Raw genomic sequence first — 22,653 nt, 5'->3', positions numbered from 1 at the left:
TGCAGGTCTGGGCTGGTGAGACCCTGGCATGGTCTCAGTCGTCCTTCCGTCCTTCCTGGCAGGGCAGAGAAGGGTAGAGAATTTTTCTTGTGTTTGCTTTTCTCAGTTGCCTTCAGCCCAAAATAATCCTTATGCCAAAGTGGCGTATTTTGGGGTGGCACACTCTGAACCCCTTCACTTACTCACGGGAGAATAAATACTGTGATGACTGAGTCATTAGTCTACTCTCAAGCCTTGCAGATCTAAGGGTGAAGTACACATTTTTATATCGTTCTGCTTCTGTTGAGAACAGCACTCAGGATTGAAAAGGCACTTGAATTATTTCAAGATCATTTTATTTCACGTGCAAGTGGGTTTCTTCCTGTCCTTCGAATAAACGATTTCAATTTTCTTTATGATTAACAGACTTATTTAAGCCGGCCTTTTTTTTTTTTTTAATCAACTTAGCACCTCTTGTCTGTGAGCAGAGTTGCAGTTTCTGATGGTGGTTTTCGACCCCTGCAGGGAATGATCAACCTTGTGCTGGAATGCATAGACAGGCTGCATGTCTACAGCAGTGCCGCTCACTTTGCTGACGTTGCCGGCAGAGAAGCCGGGGAGTCGTGGAAATCAATTCTGAATTCTCTGTACGAGTTGCTGGGTAAGCAGTATGACTGGGTTTTCAAAGCAAGGGACTCTTGTCTATTCAACATGATTGCATAAATTACAGCAGTTTTATCACATGCTTCTTAATCGAGGCCTTCAAGTGTTCCTTTAGTTGCACTGAAGTCAATGATGTTTCATATCCGAATCCATCTCTGAGTGTGATATGTGGCCAGAGCAGCAGCTTTGCCTTTGTTTAAGGGGGAGGGTCGTCTCGGGTGTAGTTTTGTAGGCAAGGGGCCTCTGTATGGATGCGCGTTAACTGTTTTCTTTTCCGACTCTGAAGTTAGTTCCGCAAGAGCCAGTCTTCTCGCAGTCCCATGTTGTCCGGGCTCCCCACCGGTCTCCTCCTCCGGGCCTGTTGGGACCTGCACTTGCAGCTCCCAGGCACCCTTGGTGCACCCTCAGCAGCAGCGGCGGGGCTTGACGCTGCGCTCCTCTTGGCGGGAGGCAGCCCTCCCCAAGGCTGTTGGCTGCCTTCAGTGTGGCGATGGGTGTCAGAGGCTTAGCATAGCACAGTACTGTTCTTCACACGTGTTCCTGTTTCTTTTGGACACCTTAGTTATCATCTTCTCCCTCACTGACATAGTAAGACTTTCTTCAGCAACTTCTCTTTTTGTTCTTGTTGTTTTTGCCTTTTAAATATGTCTTAGAAAAGAAACTTCACTTGGAACTCGTGGATGGAGCAAGGAAGATTCTGGATTAGCTGAAGGCATGGCATTGTGATTATTGCGAATGCGTGCTGGCTCTCGGTTTCCTCCCGTTCTCTGAACACAGCAGCGCACATCCCATAGGCCGGCAGCCTCCACGCCAGCTCCCTGGCTGCTGCTCGGCCAGTGTTTGAGGGAGAGGCACCTGGGGCCGTGTTGATAGCTGGAGATTGTCAGGTTTCTGGTTGATCTCTGTGCCTCTGCTTCTTGTCTCCACCACCTGTATTTCAGACACCAGGGGGCCCTCACACACGTCTTTCTGCATTTCACTGACTCTGATGCCTGGTGTGTCACCTCTTGTTCTGGTCTTTGGGGTACTCAAATTGCAGGGCTAGTCTGCCCTTTCCTTTTCACCTGTGACCTCACTTCATCTCTAGTCACCCGGCATCACGTCCTTCCTGCCCTTACCTCCAGTCCAGTGCTGTACCTCCAGAGGGTTTAGAATTATTTATATCAGAGATTTGATATACAGTAAACATGTATTTATACTGAAATAGATATATGGCATATGTTTCTTAAATATATGCATTTATTTCCTTAATTCTTTACATCCCATTTGATTAATGAAGGATTTAAGGGAGCTGTTAAAATAGACGTAATTAGAACCCCCGAAAACTCATGTCTTGATGGATGATAACAGTATAATAGCCCTAAATATCTCTAAGATAACACACAGTGATTTCAAGCAGTGCATGTTTTATGGCTTTTAAACTCATTTTTTCATGAAACAAGAGACACAATTTCTAAATATACTTTCTACACATGCACATACGCACACGCATTCTTAACTGTAACTTTTGTGTTTCCACACTGCTACTCCTGAGAGGGTTTTTGTCAATCCCCTGCCCCTCTGTGTGTGTGTGTGTGTGTGTGTGTGTGTGTGTGTGTGTGTGTGTGAACCTCTCCTCAGAAAAGCTTCCTTTTCCCTTTTGTCTGTTTTCCCGAGTGCCTTGCCTCTTAATTCCTTGTACAGGATCCTGACAGGGTGTCCTTTGTAACAGAGTCTGTGTCACATTGGGGGAACATGGACTTGGAGTCTAGTGGGTCTAGGTTTCATAGAAGCTTCATCTGTTCATCAAAGATTAATTGATGCCTGCTAAGGGAGGTGCCCTGCTCTGGGCAACGAGGCACAGTTGTGAACAGGATCTAGTCCCTGCTCTCATGAAGCTTATGGTGAAGTAAGACGGACACTGTGAATCACAAAGCTAGCCACAGTGAGTGCCGTTCCTGACTTTACTGCCTCTGCCATCTCGATACAAGTTACTATTAAATCATGTTAGTAAGGGACTAACTTATAGTTACTAAAAGACTGATAAATTTGACTACATAAAAATTAAAACTTTGAGGATAAATATTACAAAATAAAAAACAAATGAGAATTTTGTAAAATATGCAATCTGTATGAAAGACAAAGGCCCAGTTTCTGTAATATGTAGAGTTTTCATAAATCTGTAAGAAAAATTAATTTCATCTAATAGAAAAACAGATGACAGGTGGCCACAGGTAGTTCCCAGAGCAATAGATAAACAAGAGTCTCAACATGACAATAAAGAGATGGAAATTAAAATAATAAATAAAGAGCAGATTTCACTTGTTAGATTGGCACAGACAAAAACCTTGGTAGCACCTGTCACTGGGGAAAATGTTGGGTAATATCTTCCTGGTGGAAGTGTAAATTAATGATAGTATACATAAAAATTTACATATATATATATATATATATATATATATATATATATCCTTTTACTCTCAGAATTTCTACTTTAAGAAATGTATTTTAGAGATACATTTGTACCAGAGTACAAAGGATGTCCACTGCAAAATTGTTTATAAGTGGCATAAAAATTGAAAACAATTTTTCTGTCAACAGGGGTTGGTTACATAAGTAATGGTACACCTCTAAAGTGTAGTGCTGAGTTATCACTGAAAATTGAGATTAAATACACCATTTGGAAAATTGTATGAAATAGGCTAGAGTGCTGGTCTTTTTAGTATGGCAATCTAGGACATGGTATTAAGTTAAAAAAAAAAAAAGCAAGGATGTAAACTTAGATTCCAATTCCATAAAATTAAAAATATGTAGAGAAAGATACATTCTTGTATAAACATTCGACATTCTAACGGATGCACAGAAAAACATAGGTGGCTGCTTCTTGGGAGCTCTTTTATTTTTCTGTGTGTTCTATTACATATTTATTCTTAATCTATTTACATGTATTATTTTTATAATTGAAAAAACAGGCAACAGAAATGTATAATGCTGGAAAATTGATGATGAAAAGAAAAGCCAATGTATTAATTCCAGTTGAGGTGACACATAGAGCATTTAGGTCAGTGCATGTAAAGTGCATATAAAGAGACTCCCTTTCAGTACACGTGGTAGTTTTACTGACGGTTGTTTCAGGAGGTAGAATTATGAGAGATTTTGTGGTGTAAATGTTCCTTTGACAACTCTTGATTTTCTGTTTTTATTGTAGTGAACACTGATTTCATGATCATAAAAAATAGAATAAAATCTGGTTGACTTAAGAACCGTCTGCTGCCAGTAGTTTCTGCTGCAGCCAGGGTGCTCACAAGAGGGGCAGGCCTGTGTGCGTACGTGGGTGTTTGCCGTGGTGGGGTTGTCTCCGGTCGGCAGCAGTGCTTGGAGTTCAGTAAGATCCTGGTATCTCACTGTCCCTCTTTACACAGCTGTCAGAAAGTTTGGGTCAAGTACCCAGTCCAGATTTATTAAGCCTCCTCCCTATTCTTGCAGAAAGGTGGACAGTAGATTCTCTCAGGAGGTTCTGGTGTGAAATCAGCCTTCTTCCTCTTTTACTTCAGCAGGCTTATTTAGCCTGGTTAGAAAAGGAGGAGGTGGGAATGATCATCTGTAACAATTTTAAAATTTGACATGGATATAGTTAATATGTGTTTTAGGTGGAGAACGACAACAGTAGATGTGTGAGCCTGCCATCGGGAGGACCTAAGGGTCTCATGGGCACCAGTATTCATAGTTTGAGAAGCATTACCATGGCATGCTTTCATACATCTTTTCTGACATCCACACAATTAATCTGCAGGAGGCTTGCAAGCCAGGATGATTTTCTAAAGATGTCTGAGAAATAATCTTTGGCAGACTCTCTATGAATACTCATTTTAGGAAATTTCAGAGTACGAAACAGACAGAATAGAATGCTACTCTTTTAGGATGGCAGAAGTTACCAGTTTCTGAATCCTTAAGATTTTTGCATTCCCAGATCATTTCTCTGGGGTCTTAGGGAGGTAGATCTTCCTGAATGCCCTAAAATACTGGGGGAAGGCAGTCAAGACGTGAGAAAGAAAGGCCTTGGCTTCAAACATGCACATAGCAGGTGTTCTTCTTGTGATTGTACATACAGGTATTTCCTATCTTGTTCTCCAGGAAATCCTGAAAAGGCATTTTATAAATAAGACACGATTTTTTCCAACTTGGTAATAATCTCATGGCTATGAAATAAGAGTCATAAATTTTAATGAAAACTCATTTCATAACCAGTTTTGTGAGGTACTTTCTTATCTGCTTATACACTACCAGCAGCAGGAAGAGATGGGAGGGAGTGCAGCATAGTCTAGGACCTGAGCACAGACTCTGGAATCAGAACTGCCTGCCTTTAAGTCCCAGCCCCGCTGTGTGCTGAGTGCACACACGCTGCTCTTTACTTTCCAAGGAAGGTGCTTTTTGCCATGTGAGGACAGAGGGAGGGGAGGAGACAGCAGCTCCTCCTCGGTGGGAAGGTGAAAGCTGATGTCGCTGGGGGCTGTCAGTGGCTGAGAGCGGACTCTCTGCAGGGCATGCTGGGCGTTTCTAGCCATGCCCCTGTGCCTGTGACCTGGCAGCTGCAGCTCTGTTCTGGGTGGCTGTTTGCAGCGCCTTCCCTGGCTTACAAGCAGCCAGTAGTCTACCTGCCGCCTCTTTTCCCTGCAGTCTTTCTACTGCTCCCGGTGGCCCTCCGGCATGGACTCAGGCTGACCCTACAGAGATGCTCTCTCCCTAGGACCCATGGGAAACACTCATGCCATTTTTGGCCAATGTATTCATGCCGGCAAATCCACCCAAATTGTTACTGACCTGAGTCCCTGGACTCTAGAAACTTAAGAGGCCAGACAAGGAATTTAAGTGAGGCTTTATCCAGACTTGAAACCACAAGAGCACGAGGACGCAGGGATGTTATGATGCTGATAAGAAATGCAGAATATTTTTTAAACAATAATAATTTTTCAGTTAACTGCCACATGACTTGCATTTTGTATTCTGACTGGATAAAAGTTTAAAGATTTAATGAGTTATTTAACATTATAGAAAATTGGTTCAGTGAACTAGCACTTCCTTGGTAAGAGCTTAATTCAAAATGTTTTTGTCGTCTTGAAGTTGGACTGCACCTAACCACTGATCTTCTTGTTCCATAAGAGACTAGATACTATTTATTCATTAAGAAATAACATGCCTTCGAGTTTCAGACAGCGTGCAAAGGTGTAGTAAAGACAGTGTCAGATCTAAATGAGCTTAAAATAGGCTAGAAGAAGACTTGCAAACCATTGTATTATATTCACATTTTATTCAAGCTCATGTTCACAGTGCCAACCCTAGTGCCTAATGCATTTACATTAATATTTTTTAAAGTGAAGAAAAATAGAATGGCGAGTGTAAGGTCTTGCTAACTCTCTTCAAGGCCAATTAGCCAGCAATTACGGAGTATTTTAGGGTATGGCATTCTTGTCGGGCATTGAGGAAACAACATTTGTCTTGAGTTTGCTTATGAACCTTGAAGCACCACCCGAAGTTGCCACTGTCATGTTGAGACGTCTGAGAGCAACTGCCGCTGTAGTTGCTTTTCCTTTCTCTTTTTAAAAAGAAAGTAGCTGTAGTATTTAATTTTGAGGGGGCGGGGTAATTAGGTTTATTTATGTATTTATTTTAGTTGTGGTACTGGGGATTGAACTCAGGATCTCGCGCATGCTACTAAGGAGCACGCGCTCTACCACTGAGCTGTACCCACCCCCCCTTATTATTTAACTTTAAAATTAATACATCTTCATTATAAAAATTTAGCTAATTAATAAAAAAGAAGGTAGAAACAACTTTTAAATGTAACCATTCTTTTTAGTGTATAACCTTGAAAAATGTTTCTTTGAATTTAAATATAACATTAAATACATGCAAACCATTTCACACACCCACATGCACACACATACACTAGCATCGTGCGTGCCTGTGCAGATCCCTGTCCTGCTAAGACATCAGCCGTGGCCCGATCCCCTGAGGCTTTAGTTAGCTCTGTCCAAGTTCCAATTTCACGGACGGAGACAGGCTTCAGGCTTTCCCTTGGTGTCTGTACATTTTGGGGAGTTGTTCGGTTACACTGTTTCCTGCTTTCATGCTTCTTCATGATTGTCTGTTGTTCCTCTGAGGTTACATAATATCTTGGCCACAAAACGTCACCTCTTCACAGGTTCTTACTGAGCATTTGTGATTGATTTACTTATTTTACAGAATTTATTGTGGCTTCAGGGGGTCTGTGTGCACAGTCGTATCACCAAGCATGCCCCTCTTTCCTCCTCGCTCCACTCAACTCCCCATTTCTGAAGAAGACAATTTCCCCTTTTGACTCGGGGAGAGCTGTCTCATCCTTATCAAAGTTCCTCAGGGTCTGTTTCTATCCTAGGCTTTTCTCAGGATACATTTCTCAAAAAGTCAGCTCTCGTTCTCTAAGAAATACTCCAAAAACAGTTTCTTCATTCTGTGCATATACTTATGTGGAGTATATACATTTACTTCACAAAAATGGGGCCATTTTCTCAGTATTCCTTTGTAGTGTTTGTTTCCACTGATGTCTGTATTGGGCATCGTTCCTTGGCCGTAACTGCAGACCCTCCCCAGGTTTCAGTGGATGTGAACCACCCTGCTGTGGGACACGCCATCAGTTACTCAGCCCACATGCACGCCTTTCCCGGTGCTTTGCTTTGTAAATGGTGTCGTGATGTACTCCCTTGTATTTCTCTGTATACTCTTATAATACTTGAGAAACTTGCTTTAACTGATTTCTTCATGACTAATTTGCTGAATTATAAGTCACATACCCCGTTTATCTGTAAGAGATCCTCTGCACGTGCACACATACATTCATCATGTTCACGAGGCATTCTGTTTTACTGAGTTAAAATTTTTTGATAAAGAATATATACATTTTTAAAGTTTGTCGAGATCATCATGTTTCATCTTTGACTTATTAACAGATTTCCTAATGCATTTCTGTCTTACTGGAATAATGAACCCTCACTTGAGTTAATGCTGCCAGCTCACTGCTGAATGATTTTCCAATACCATCCTTGTATAAGATTTCTGGATCCATATTCGTAGGTGAGAGTTCCCTCTGGTTTTCTTACATGCACACTCTCTGTTAGGCATTGGCATCAAAGGTATACTGTCTGTAAAATAAGTGGGGAGGTTTTCTTAGTTTCTTTACTTTGAAACACTTTAGTATAGAAATGACTTCTTTCTTAAACATAGAAAAAAATGTTTGGTCTTTGAGACACTTCTCAGTACTACCCATGGTTTGTTATTCTGTTCAGATTTTCTCCTTTGGGTTAATTCTGGGTGAAAAAATACATATTTGGAGACCATCCTTTTTCCTAAATGTTCAAAAATCCACTATAGAGATAAAGTGGCACTGTTTGTAATTCCTTTCTCTCTATAATTTTGTTCTTTTTCTCTTTTCTTCTTGATTAAAATCGTTGTTTAGCTCATATTTAAACAGAGTCCTTAACTATGTTGATCAGTCCTACTATTTCAACTTATTACATAGATCACTTCTACCATTTCCAGTGTATTAATTTCTACTTTTATTGCTATTTGTTTTTTCCAATTCTACTTATTTTTATATTTTCCCCTGTATTTTGAAAGGAATGTTTAGTTAACATTTCTCACCCTCTTACTTAGCACTTAAAGTGTTAATTTTTCTCTGACTACAGTTTTGACCATCTACCATTGTTTGTGTAAGGCAGCATTCCTATTTTTTTTATATTTTCTAGGTATTCTGTAAATGTGATGTTGATTCCCTCGTTGACTAGAAAATTAATTAGGAGAGATTTTAAATGTTTATGTGCTCAAGTTTTATTTTTGTTTCTGCTTTTCTTACTGACCTGAAGTTTCATTACATTGTTGTCAGAAAGCATAAGCCTAGGTACCATTTCTGTTTGCGGTAAATTTAGTGTTTTCTTTGTGACCTACTGTGTGGTTTTCTTAAATATTCCATGGTTTATTAAAATGGCTTATTTGTGCATTATTAGTTTCCTTCAAGAATTACCTTTTCTCTAACATTTGACCTCTAGAAAATATTTAATATCTTGCATTTTAAAATAAAAAGGTAGAGTTAAAGGAATGGGTTAAATTTTAAACAAATGAAATTCAGTGAAGATTCCAAAACTTCATCATGTACTTTCCCCCAGTTGCTGTTGTTCTAAGTCAGGAACAGATATTCTTACATGTTAAAATTAGAAATCCCACTGAGCATATAGGACTCCTCATTCCTCCACTACGCCTCATCCTTGACTCCCTTGTCCGTGTGTGTGTGTGTGTGTGTGTGTGTGTGTGTGTGTGTAGCTGGCTTTTGTTGGGGGCTGCTGGTCCCAGAGCTGGAGAGCCAAAGTAATTCAGTGCATCATCTTTTAATATTTGTACAGATGTTGCAGGGACTCTGTTTACAAAAGAGCTTTTCTTACGCTGTTGTAAGAACCGAAACCTTCCTGTCCTTTCTGTCGTTATTTCTTTTCTTCCTCTCAGGTCAGATAACAACTTTTTGGGGAGGAAGGAGGAAATGTGAAGGGAGTCTTTAAGCCTGATTGAACTCCGTAGCTATTGGGTCTCTTCTGTTTTGCTGTTAACGAGATAAACGGGGTATTCTCAAATCTCAGGTTTTCAAACTGCTCCCTAGCACCAGCAGATTTTAAATGGCGATTTTTCTTACAGCAACAGCTTTTTCACATTAAGCATCATATTTTATAAAAATCTCACCAGCCTTTTATAAACAATTACATTCTTTCTGGACAATCTTGTGGATGTACAAGTAGAATTTATGTAAGACATCACATTTGCTTTGAAAGAATGGAATGATTTAGAAACAAGTTTTAACTGGAGTGTATTAGTTGGATTGAAAGATCAGAAGGGTCACAGGAATTTCACGTAAGATGGGTTCTTTGGTCAAAGAAGTGCAGGAAACACTAGGTTAAGCAAAGGTTAGAGGAGGTGGCTTGACTGCAGGAGTTACTTCTTAGAGTCTTTAGTGTGCATTGTGAATTTTTACCTGGAAAAAAGAGATACGGGGGAAAAGGTTTTCACACTTGTTAGCCACTGGCCCTCCTAGCCTCTTTTCCCCGTAACATTTAATTACATCTCTTTATATGTCTGTTATAGTTACTAGTCATACCTAGTAGTATTTTGTGCTGCATGTTCAGGAGAACTGGTGTTCCCTTAACTTCTTCATTACACAGGTGAGAAAATTGAGCTCTAGGGAAATTAAATAATTTAGTCTCCCAGCTGACTAAAAGCAGTGTGAGGACCCAAATGAGGAAATCCCCAGCGCAGTGGCTCCCACTGCCCTCCAGTATTTCTTCCCAGTATGGAGTGTAGTGTTCTCAAAGCACGTTCCTTCTAATAAGCAATGTTTCTTCAGTTCTCATTAATGAATATCAGTTCTTTTTTTTAAATGTCTCAATTGTATGTATGTATGTATGTGTGTATTTGTATAAATGTTTTAGGTATAAAGTAAAGGTATTTTGTTTTTGAACCAACACTTTCCAGCTACTATTAGCTTACCTTGCATTTTGAACTAGAAAGTTATGTAACTGAAATCTGCTTTTTTCGTTTTGCAGCGGCTCTAATTAGAGGAAATCGTAAAAACTGTGCTCAGTTTTCTGGCTCCCTCGACTGGTTGATCAGCCGATTGGAAAGACTGGAAGCTTCTTCCGGTATGTTTTCCAGTTATCTCCTTATTATGTTATATTATTCCCGTTTTCTTCTGTTTTGTGTCCTTTCAGGCATAAAAACAAACTGAGATTCAGTGCAGTATGAATGTTTTCCCTTTAATAGGTTAAAAAGTTTACTGACTGATGAAATCATTGGCATTTTCCTGAGTTGTTTCTAGCAATCTAACCATAATCCTCTTATTTGCATTTTTAAAAAGAATGAAGTCTTGAAATCCACTACGAGGTCAGAATTCCCATTCTTTTTCAAATCAGTTACTCCAAATGCAGTATGAATGCAGTATACAAATAAAAGGATTGGTCTGGGTGAACTGTTTTTGCTTTTGTTTTTGTTTTAGTTTTAGTTTAAGTAAATGGAATTTTTTTTAAAAGGATTGATTTGGAATTCCCATTTTTAACTTGTGTTCAAATGATTACTTGGCCTGATTTCGGAAAAAAATTTAGCTTTCCAAATCGTATAGCACAGTAGTTTTATATTAAAGGGGTTTAGTAAATACTAATAAACATCGTTATGAAATATCTAAAGGCAACAAGTCTGATGCATCTGTGTCTAACAAGCAGTGTTACTTTACGCTGGCGTTGTGGGGATGTGCATGTGGCTACCAAGCCTGCCTGAGCTCTGGGGCTCTGCAGGTGCCTCGGGGGCGCCCCAGGCTGAGTCAGTTGCTCCCCCATCTGTCAGCATAGCATTCCACAGCACACTTCCACAGCACTGATGTCCCTTTTAGTTGCTTACTTTTCCTTTCCGTCTCCTGCACTGGTAATGAATTCCTTGAAGGTAGGAGTCTGGTTTTATTCATCTTTGTAGTCTCTGGACCTGCCATACCATCCGGCACCTAGTAGATGCTTCATGGTATTTGCTGAATGAGTGCAGTAATGAGTGTTTGAATTCACTTCAGAAAATACCTGTCAGTACAGAAATAATTCCATGATTTTCGCATAAAGACCCAGTTACGGACAGATTTGTTGGAATCAAGTGAAGATGGAAAGAAGAACAGATGGTTGTGGTCAAAGGAGGTTACTTTTAAGTCACAGCGAAATTTCAGAGTTTAAGATGTTAGGAACCTAAAGTTAAGAGAAATTTGAGTAACAATGAGTTCTAAGGCATTGCTGGGTTGTTGGGCGGCAACAGGAGAAAAGGAGATTGTTGAGATAAAAAAGCACAGGAATTATGAGATGAGGATTCTCAGGGCATCACAGTGTGACTGAGACAACTGTGAATCAGTGCAGAATGCACTGAATAAGGAGAAACTGAGTAGCTACTGGGAGGAAGTGATCAGATTAGTGCTAACAGAATGATGGTAGAGATGCAAAAATGGATCAGTTCTTGGGCCAAAGCATCTAGAATTGTTGGCAAGCTCCAGTAGATATAAAAAAAAGTGTGCTGGTCCCTTTCCCTGGCCCAGGAAGTATCTAGAAAGAGAGAGGAAGAGAGCAGCCTTCAGAATGGACAAACGCTGGACAAATCAGCTGCTTCACTTAAAAAAAAAAAAAAGCACAGCAAAAATGCTTAAAGGAGAAGAGGAGAGAGAGAAGGAAAGAGCAGAGCTGAGCGTTCTTCAGGCTCAGCCACTCAGAGTCCAGAGTTTAGTCTGAAGCACAATTCCACTGGCTGCAAATCGCTACCTGCTGTCATCCTGTCCCCATCCACCTGTCGCCCAGGCAGTTCTACCTCAAGTAGCAGCCCTGTGCTCGGAGGAAGCAGAGTGAAATTCTGAGTAGGAAGGACCCTTAGAGGATGCTTAAGGTAACATTCTCACTGACAGAGGAATAAATCGAGGCATAGAACATTGAAATTACCACTTTGAGATGCTAGAATTAACTTCTGTAGCCAAGACGAAAACCAGCTCCCTCGTGTCAGGCTTGAAATATGTCCACTGTACCTTGTAGCCTCCGAGTTTTTAAGTATCTAAAATATTTCTCACCAAACAGTTTTCTCTACTGTAGTTACATTTATGCTTTTTGTGAATGGCTTTTTATCCTAGAGGAAGTAGAATGTTGCTTAGTTCTTAAAAGAGACAGTATCAGTAATGATAGGCATCTATGATGCACACACACAGTAAAAGTGAAAATGTATTTCAGTTGTGCTTCACTGTTTACTTAGCGCTTCCATAGGCATCATCTGATCTTCTGTCTGATCTGAGGCTGTGGACCACACCCTACCTACTCTGCTCAGTCCCCCAGCTGTGTGAGTAGCTTGGATGTTGTCTGTCTGAGCAGCAGAGCAGAGGGGGGCTCTACAGGCTCTCAGTGCCCTCGGAAAAGGGCAGTGGGCACAGCTCAAAATAAAGCCCTGCAGACTTAGGGAGAGATCGACGAGGGCATGAAGACAGTCAGCAGAGGGGTGTGCTGATGAAGCAGCTCACCTCACCTCGGGGTCCACCAGAAGTAGAAGGGCGGGCTGATTCAGGACCTGAGTGGGCATGAGATAAGGTGGAGGAGGAAGGGTCCAGAGAGGGCATGTTAATAAGAAGTTACCCCATAGTGTCTGGAACTATTTTATTGGGGGAAATTCTGCAGAGAACACGTGCCTTAGTGACATCCCACCTGCAGGGTGAGGGAGTCGGAAGTGTTTGTAACCAACTTCCCTTCTGTCGTTGGGGTGGTGCTGCTCCCAGGGGCTTTCATTCTGGGACTCCTCCAGCTGCCACTGTGGGCAGAGCAAATCCTGAAGCAAAGGGATGCAGGAGCTGGTGGTCGGGAGTCTGCAGTGACCCTTGCCAGGGGCGGGAATGGGAGTTACAGCAGGGCCCGGGAGTGTCTGCACCCTGCCAGCTGCTGGTTCACTACATGACAGACAGCCTCAGAATGGGCAGCTGGGTTTCCTTTCCACATTCTGCATCATCTGAAGTCGACCGTATATATCACCACTGCATGAGGCCCTTTTTAGACTCTCTGACCAGTTTAGAAGAGCAGCCACTGTGGATTTCTTGGGAGGAAAAAGCGGAAGTTAGACATTGTCCCAGACTTCATGTGGACTATGTCTGGGCCAAATTTAACTGAAAAGACAAAAGAGTTGTATGAGCAAGAACTGTTGATTGAGTTGATGTATTTCTGAAGACTGGGTGTTTCTTTAGGATGGTTTTAGCCAAGCTTTAAAAATACAAGCTTAAACTTTTTTCTTTGAGAATCTGACCATAAATGTTACGTACTGTTGCAATTTCAAGGTCTTACTCAGTGAATTTATAATTTAATTTTCAAATCATCTCTAATCAGCTGTTGCCCTTAAAATGTTAAACACTGTTTCTCTGTCTCACTTTTCACCTAAGGTTTCGAGCATACGTCAGGATAATTTAAATATACACACAATGTGGTAGATCTAGCAGGTCTTTATTGTTTGAAAATGACTCTTTCGGCATTTCCAATTTGTTTTCCTTTAGGAATTTCTTACTATAAAAAATAAAAGCTGTTTATTCCAACAGCTAAAATTAAAAACAGTTTTCTCTGACTTTTTATTGTCAGAATTAGAGCTCTTTTCAACTAAGTGTTTATTTGTTGGATCTGACCTGGCCCCATTGAAAAAAAGTTTTAATGTTAAACCCCAAACTCTGAAAGCCTTCTATTGCAATAGGCTGAATATGAGAAAAATCAGAGATATATTCTCGTATTGTCATTCTTACAATTTACAGTCTGCATTGTTCTTTCCAAAAGTCTAATTTTTAATCTTTCCTGATTCATTGAGGTTAATGAATATTTGTTCATGAATGTTTATTTACAAAAAGAATGTATTTTTCTTGATCTTCTACCTGTTTTCTTGGTAATGATTATATTTTATAGCAGAGATTGGCAAACGTTTCCTGTAAAAGGCCAGATAATAAATCTTAGGCCCTGTGGACCAGAGGGCTTTGTTGCTGCAACCACTCAGCTCTGCCTTTTTAATGCAAAAGCACCATTCCTAGATTCCTCTTGTTTTGCTGACTAAGAAACATTTTCTACTGTGAACTCCAGGAGAGTGTGTAATGATCTCTACTGGTTAGGATGCAGTGTTGCAGGGTCGTACTTTTAGTGGCAAGAAGATACGTGAGCGAGCGGGCATGTACGCACAGTACAGCTTTATTTATAAATACAGGCGTCCGTGTATTCTGTAATGATAAGTTCGGGGAGAAAACAAACATTAATCCCACATCAGGATAACATAGGATGTTGTCTGTGAAAATGCTTTTCCCATTCTGTTATTTTAGTTTATTAGCTTGGAATTAATGAGTCTATTTTATTGCTTACCTTCTTAATCATAGCAGAAATAGTTTCCTTACCTTTATATAAAAGTCATCTTTAACTTACCCATCAACCTCTAGTATTATCATTATCTGCTATCTTTAATTTTTAACGGGCACAATTGTTGAAACACAGCAACATATTTCGAACCACACCAGAAACTTACCTTTATACCTTTGTATTTCAAAGAATTAAGTCATTGGTTAAGAAAGTAACATTAACAGCTCTTGTCTTGTAACGGGGTGGGGTCTGGATGAAGCGTGGACTGTGACAGCTGAAGCGAATTACCTCTGTGCTCTGCCGTCTGTAAGCCTGAGCGCTTTACTTTACACTTACCTGCTAAGAAAGTGAGCTCCGTTTGGAAGGTGTAAACCTTTCTGCAAGGTTCCTCTGGGCCCCTTCTCAATACCGCACTCTCCGACAGACGTTGTGTTTTATGAATGTTACGTTTAATTGATACACATGAACTCCATTCTCATTGCTGACAAGGCAGGCTTGCTCTGAAAAAATACACACGTACCCATTTAGCTTTCCAAGTTCACACTAAAAATTCAGGTAATGAGATTTATTTTCTAATCCTTTTTTAAGCTTTAAAAAAGGATCTGTTCCATTTTATCTTCTCTGATAGCTGATGCCTAGGAATATCACCTTTCTTACTCAGTTTCATATACTGTATATTTCTACTTATTTTTGTGTTGCTCTGTGTATTTCTCTTGTTCTGCAAACCAAGAAACATTTCCTACTATAACCCTCCAGGAGAATGTCATGATCTCCATGGGTTGGGATGCATTGTTGCAGGGTTAGATGTTCGGTGTCCAGAAGCTTCATAAGTGGCCCTATGCCACCTGTCCCAGCCCCTGTTTGGTCTGGATCCCAGGCACATCAAGTGTGCCTGCCATTGAAGACTTCGCTCAGCACTTTAGCACCCTACTTTGCTGTCTGGAGAACAATCACGAATGAGTTCTCTAAGGCCCCACTTAATTGCTGCTTTCTTTCATATGTCTACCTGCATAATTACCTGCTCACTCAGCTGAACACTGTGTCTTTGCCTCGTCCTCATTCATACCAACATCTCTGATCATCAGCCCTGCCTGCCAAACACCACCTGCCCCTATCACAGTGTCCTACGACAAATGCATCGAGCTCATGAGTATTGTACTATGTTCATTCAACACCTGAACAAATGCATAAAGAAGAGGAAAGACACTGATTATTGTAGGTGCTTAACTATATTCTTCCCCTCTTTTTCTTTTCTTCTTTAGGTATTCTTGAAGTTTTACACTGTGTGTTAGTAGAAAGTCCAGAAGCTCTAAATATTATTAAAGAAGGGCATATTAAATCCATTATCTCACTTTTAGACAAGCATGGAAGAAATCACAAGGTAAGGAAACTATTTTATGGCCAGAAATGAATTCTGGAATAACTTAAAAAATATTTTTGAAAAAAAATCATTTTTAAAAGGGGTGTCAAATTTTGGGGGAGTGTTTTCTACCTTTTAACTTTAGTCAGGTCACACTGCTTCGTGTCTGTTCATGTCATCAACGGGAGGACGAGTGGTCCCCGATCTGTGTGTGAAGGAGAGGCGTGAACGCAGTGGGCGCTGCTGCCATGTGTGAAATGACTGGGTCAGTGGTACCTGGAGGGGATTGTTTGTGTCTGTGGGAGTTTTACCTGAAAGCAGTTTCTCTTTTCAGGTCCTTGATGTCTTATGCTCTCTCTGTGTTTGCCATGGGGTAGCAGTCCGTTCTAACCAGCATCTCATCTGTGACAATCTCCTGCCAGGAAGAGACCTGCTGTTGCAGACCCGCCTCGTGAACCATGTCAGCAGGTCGGTTCAGATAGACGACATCACCAAATTGGTAGCATAACAAACAATGCATGTTCCAGCTTTGTAGCAGAAACTTCTTACGTTCTATTTTGTTTTATTAGCGTCTTTTCCGTATTTCCCCAGTGAATGGTATAAGAATTTTTCTACCAAATAGATGAACAAAGCGAAGTTCACATGTGTTACCAAAAAATGTCTAAGAGCTCTCCTTCACATTCGTGTGTAGCTGAGGTACCGCTGTCGTCTTCAGGAGCAGATTGACCGTCATACAGGGGTACACTTGTGTAGACTTACGTTTTACATCTGCTTAGAATGTAACTGAAAACACAGTATCCTTCAGTGCCAATGATGAAGTGCCTGGTACGTATAATAAAGGTCTTGAATTCAAATATCCACAATATAATAAATTCCACAAGTAAGCAATGAAACTGTATTTTCAGGTAGGTCTACCTTCCAAGGTGTCAGACATTCATTGAGTACATGTGCCAGACACAGTGCTCAGGGCTTGACAAGCATTCTACACTGTGTCTGCACAGACTGTTACTGGGAGCCATACTTTACAGATTACGGTGTTGGAACTGGAAACAGAACTCATGTCTAACTCCAAAGACGGAGCTCTTCACCATCATGTCACAGTGTCTTCTGGGAACAAGATCATCATCAGCATAGAATGCAGCTTATGATTAAGAAAATGTTGTGTGTGATAGTGATAACTTTGATACACTGTGTTTGGCAGCTGTTCAGGAAATACTTTCTACTTCACTCTGTTTCAAACAAAAATGTACGGTTTGGTGTGTATTTTTATGATGTGTTTTTTAAACAGGATTGATTTGACTTCCTTTGTGGTTCTTTGTATAATAGACCTGCTCTTCATGAGCTTTATTTCCTGAGACCTTCATGCATCCCTGATATTAACTCAAAGTCCCTTCATAAAATGCAATTAAATATAACTAGCTAGAAATCCTTCTTTTCACAGCGAGTCATAGAGAACAACAAAGGTGACTGATCACCTTGGTTTTGTCACTGAGAATATGGCTTTCTTCAGCCTTATACCCTGTGGGACACAAAGTTTAGCTTAGAAGGTACCTCTGTGTCCTTGACTGACAATAACTGCATTGATTCTCAGAGGCTTCTCTGCCATCCTGAGTGCCTCAGCTTAAACATGATTAATGTTTAAAAGAAGCTGAAGTGCAATTAAGAAACAATAGTATCAGATCCTTAAGTGACATCGCCAAGTAATCCAGAAGGCAGACACCACTCCCTGAACGTTGCCTGTAAGGCTGGCTGTCATGCATCCTGCCTCGGTGATCGTTTCAATAATTTGTTTTACTTGAGGAAACACTTGTTTACTTGTTGCGTCTTTGCAAAGCAGGACTCCTGTTCAGAATAGCACAATGTAGATTAAAATGATGAAAGGTTTATTTGGACTTTCTCATAAGCTCTTCCCATCTCTTTAAAGCATGAGGCCCAATATTTTCCTGGGTGTCAGTGAAGGGTCTGCCCAGTATAAGAAGTGGTACTATGAGTTGATGGTCGACCACACCGAGCCGTTCGTGACCGCTGAAGCCACTCATCTGCGCGTGGGCTGGGCGTCCACGGAAGGCTACTCCCCCTACCCTGGAGGGGGCGAAGAGTGGGGAGGCAATGGTGTTGGAGATGATCTCTTTTCCTATGGATTTGATGGCCTTCACCTCTGGTCAGGTAAGTGTATCTGGCTTCTTTCACGGTGTTCTGGAAGGAAATCTTACGCCCTCACCTCCCAGTCCTGAAAGTGCTTGATGCTGCTTCTGTCAGATACACTTGTGATTCAGAAATCTAACACTGACGTGATGAGTGAGAGGGTGGAGTGAAGCAGAATTTCACTAGGGGAGAAAGAAACCTTGTACAATTATAGTACATTTCCAAAAAACTTGGTTTTGATTGCTGATGAGTGGTATGTTTCAGAAGTAGTGTTCTGATCCGTGAATCAACCGGAAAAACATAAGCATTTACTACTTACTTTAATTCATATGTATGAAGCTTAACTTCTGATATAAAAAGGAACCAAAAACAAATCATGGAAAATAATTGGAATGAATAGACTTAGTTCCACCTCCTGGTAGATAATATAATGTCAAGAATTGGTAATTTGTAAAGTGTATTGTGAGGAGTCAGTTCGTAATCAGATGACGCTTTGTTTCACAGGCGTGAAACTGTCTGAAAATAAGTGTATGGGGGGAAGGTGGAGCTCGGAGGTAGAGCTCATGCTTAGCATGCACGAGGTCATGGGCTTAATTCCCAGTCCCTCCATTAAAAAAAAAAATGTGTAGTTCATTTCACTAGCTGCCAACACTAAGCTTTGATGGTTGAGCAAACATTTAAAATGAGTAACATATAAAAATAAAAATAATACTCTCTTTTCTGATTTATTAAAAGATGTGTTTTGATTGGCTCTATTTTAAAGTGTGGCTATTGATTATGTAGATACCAAAATTCATCTGGATTCTGCAGACGTGCTCTATTCATAGAGCTGCATTAGAATGAACCTGACGTTTATACCACATTTATGACACATTTAGCATAGAAAATACAGAGAGGTTCCTTGCATTACAGAAAGCTGAACCTTGCCTATTATGGGCAAATCAGGTGACATTCATTTATTATTGCTTTATAGGTCTTATAAATTATGAAAAGAAATTTTAAAACTAAACTTAATTAAACCTAAGAGTTTGAGCTGCTGAGTTTATAAATAAAAGCACTCCAGGTAGTTGTATCTAACAGTAATACCTACTAAATTTTTCCTTTATTCAGTGCCAGTAGCTCAGTAGCCTGGAGGAGATGCAGGTACATTTTGGATATTTCATGTCACCTGTGGGGCACTGGTTGGAGCTCAGGTCTTAGGGTAGCATGTTTAACACACAGGTGTCCTGTGCTGGTCACAGGAGAGTGACAGTGTCCGTTCCAAAATTTTCTTACTAACCAACAAAGGCAAAGAGCCCTAACTTCAGAAGACCTGACCAACAAGAAGTAGGGTTAATGTCTGTTTTTTCTAATGATGCATTTTAACTGTTATCCTCTCTCTCTATTTTTGAGTATCACCCCACACAAAATGGAGTGAATGAATGAGGTATGTTCACTTGTTTTCCCCTTACGGAGAGATTAGGGGGAAAAGAAAACAAAACAAAACATTACTCTGATAAAACAGTGCTGATTGCTTCTAATTGTTTTAGCCACATAGCACTGCATCACCATTCTCATTTTAGCATTCAGTTTGAAACTTTTTACATCAACACAGAGAAAGAGTATGCAACTGTATGCAATATGCCTTTCATGACAGGGGATCTGTTAGTAGAACAATGAGAACAACAAAACTGTTTGGTGAATCTGTGCACTTACCACAAAAAGGAGAATTGGATGGGGAGTTTCAGGAGAAAATCATCTTGAAACTTTGTATCGGGAGAAAATGTCTGTTTTTTCAAATGGCAAGGAAATATACACACTCTCATGACTGTAGCTAAAAGCTGGGTTCTCTCCAGCCACTGGGATATCTTGCTGATTTTAGATTCTTGATCAATAAAGACACATCTAAATTAATTGGCTTTCGACTCTCTGACCATGGTTGGATTAATTGGAATTTGCACAATCTTCTTGGGTTCATTCTCCTATTCTTTTTAATAGTTGAAGTAGAATTTAAAGTATCAGGTATCTGTGATTTCTGGCCTAGGTCACATTCTCTGCCATCTAACTCTTTGTGATTGGAGAGCAGATGTGTTCCGGAGGGACCAGCACTGGTCTCATCAGCAAACATTTTGAGCTCTTCTTCATTTATTCTTCCCAACTTTGGCTCTGCCCAGTGTTGCTTTGTTTCTCCTCTGTGAATGAGAATTGAATTTGGGGTATCCACATGCCATGTTTGTAAGGGCCAAAAATGTGAAAAATCTTTTTTAAAAACATTTTTATCAGCTACAGATCTTGTAACAAACAGGGATATAGACCTTTATCTGTGAGTTGTATTGCTTTTGCATGATTTTTTGGTATTTTTTTTTAAACAAGCTGCCTTTATTATATTCAGGAAATTCTCAAAGAATCACTTGATAATGAATTTATTACTTGCAGATTTGAATGTTGATAAAATAAAAAGTGTACACATTTTAAAAAGTGGCTGTGCTCCACTATTGGTATTTCAAATATGCTATTGATGAAAATCTTGGCATCCTAGAAATTTTTTAAGGGTGCTATAAAAATGCAAAGCCTGTGTAATCAAATCTATTTTTGTCCAGCTCAAACTGAGAAATTTTGTATGTTTGCATTTGTGGGCATGTGTGTTTGGGAGAACCTTACCTTCTGGTCTTCCAGTGTGCCCGTGGAACTAATCAGGACAGGAGTTCTGACATAGCCAAGCATGGGTGTAGGTCACAGGTATGACAGGACAAGGTATGACATTTATTAGGTATCATTTTCATGCCTTGCTGGTGTCCTGCTGTGTCCTACTTAAGAAGCCAACCAAGATCCTGTGTGAAAGAAATCATAAAATAACAAATCAGTTGACATGTGTGGTCTCTCAAATAAAGTGCAAATGATCACATTTTCTGCTTTCATTATCTTTTTACATTTGTATTTTATAAAGTAAAGGGGATTTAATCTTTAGAAAAGGGTCTGAGATAAATACCTGCTGTGTCTGATTCTCTTCTTTTAAACCATTAATTTAATCATTGTCACAGCTCTACAAGGTAGTGGCATTTGGTTTACAAGAAATCAAGGTTTATAGAGGTCAAGTAATTTGCTGATGGTCATACAAGTAATGGGTGATAAAGTTACCATTGGCTTCAAGTCCTTCCCTAGGGACTTCCCCTGATGTCATTATACTATCATCAGCTCTAAAGTGGTATCTTCTTCAACCAGCATCCTCCTGCATGCACAGATCTCTGCACATCAGAGGTTCATTTCACAACAAAGATAGCAGCGTGGCTTCTGGAAAAAGCAACACTGTTTTGACAAAGGATGTAACATAAACCATTACTGTGCATTCAGGATTTATTCTGGTCAGTCACTACCTATTCAGATCTGGGACTTTGGCTCTGAAGGTGATTCTCTGAGATAAGAATGCATGACCCTCCGTAATGTCTCTCTCCGTAGGGTGTATTGCTCGCACTGTCAGCTCACCAAACCAGCATCTGCTGAGAACTGAGGACGTCATCAGTTGCTGTTTAGATCTAAGTGCCCCAAGCATCTCATTTCGAATTAACGGACAACCTGTTCAAGGAATGTTTGAGAATTTCAACATTGACGGACTCTTCTTTCCAGTTGTCAGTTTCTCTGCAGGAATAAAGTTAGTATTTCTGTATTTTTGGTCTGTTTGCCTTCTCACTTCTCGTACGTTCACAGCAGACTCAGCACTGCCGCCACCCCTGCTCCACCTACCTCCTGTCTCACTCCTGGGCATCTGTCCACTGGGCATTTTGTCTGTTCCTTGAAAGATGGAGGTGAGGGTCACCCAAGAGGGGACTCTCAAGAGGCTGAATGCTTTGTACACGTATCCAGCCATTTACACGTAGTCAGTCAACTAACTCTCCCTGTGTCCAGTGTCCTGACATATTCCAAGTCCATATAAGTTCACTTTTTTATTTAATCAGGATAGTTCAGCAAGGTTGTATCAAAGAACCAGTTATTTTCTCATGTTTATTTTCATTAATTTTTCTTTTCTCTTCATGGTATTCTGCCACCCTACTCCAGACCCCCTCATTTCTACAGAAACTACATGTTTTTTGGCTTCTTCCCATGTCACCATCTACCTGTTCCACTTGTAACTCAGCTCTGGTCCTCAGCCAGGCCAGCATGGTTTCTTCTAACCCTTCACTTTTTTTGCCACTACCAGGTGGAAAGAGAAATTAAAATAACAATTCAGCAGATGGAAGTATTATTCGAGTCCCTTTTAAGGGATTTCACTGGGAAACTGGACACCAGAAAGTGACTGTTTTTTGTTTTTTTTGTTTTTTTGTTTTTTATCAAATCTCATCCAGCTCCGTACTTTTAAGTTCATAGGTATTTAGATCATGTCTGTTCTTTCTCTGTTGATTATTTGGGCACCTCAGGACATTAAATGACCAAACACTACAGACAGGTATCTCATTCTCATAGGAATATGATGCATGTGCTTTTGTTGTTTCTCCAGAGAGTGATAAGTTTTTGCTGAGCCATTAACATAATTTAATCAGGTTTTACTTTTATGATTAGAGGCTTGTAAAACTAAAGTACTGACAATAATGTTACTTAGGCAAAAAA

At 40.2% G+C, this 22,653-nt stretch overlaps 1 protein-coding gene across 14 annotated transcripts in view; it reads left to right on the top strand.

Annotated features, from left to right (window-relative positions):
- RYR2 (ryanodine receptor 2) overlaps positions 1-22,653 on the top strand; it is a 543,353-nt gene that overhangs the window by 271,338 nt on the left and 249,362 nt on the right. For all 14 annotated transcript variants that reach the window (XR_010381799.1, XM_064487826.1, XM_064487825.1 and 11 more), the window contains 6 exons: positions 505-640; positions 10,242-10,337; positions 15,830-15,948; positions 16,262-16,395; positions 17,852-18,093; positions 21,508-21,700. Coding sequence is in view for 13 of the 14 variants with exons in the window: in XM_064487826.1 (XP_064343896.1) it covers positions 505-640; positions 10,242-10,337; positions 15,830-15,948; positions 16,262-16,395; positions 17,852-18,093; positions 21,508-21,700 (920 nt within the window). In the remaining variant the exon portion in view is untranslated. The remainder of the gene's footprint in view (positions 1-504; positions 641-10,241; positions 10,338-15,829; positions 15,949-16,261; positions 16,396-17,851; positions 18,094-21,507; positions 21,701-22,653) is intronic.

Source organism: Camelus dromedarius, chromosome 8 (assembly GCF_036321535.1).
Source record: "Camelus dromedarius isolate mCamDro1 chromosome 8, mCamDro1.pat, whole genome shotgun sequence".
In the NCBI taxonomy this organism is placed as follows: domain Eukaryota; kingdom Metazoa; phylum Chordata; class Mammalia; order Artiodactyla; family Camelidae; genus Camelus; species Camelus dromedarius.
This window is presented reverse-complemented; position numbering and strand designations above follow the sequence as displayed.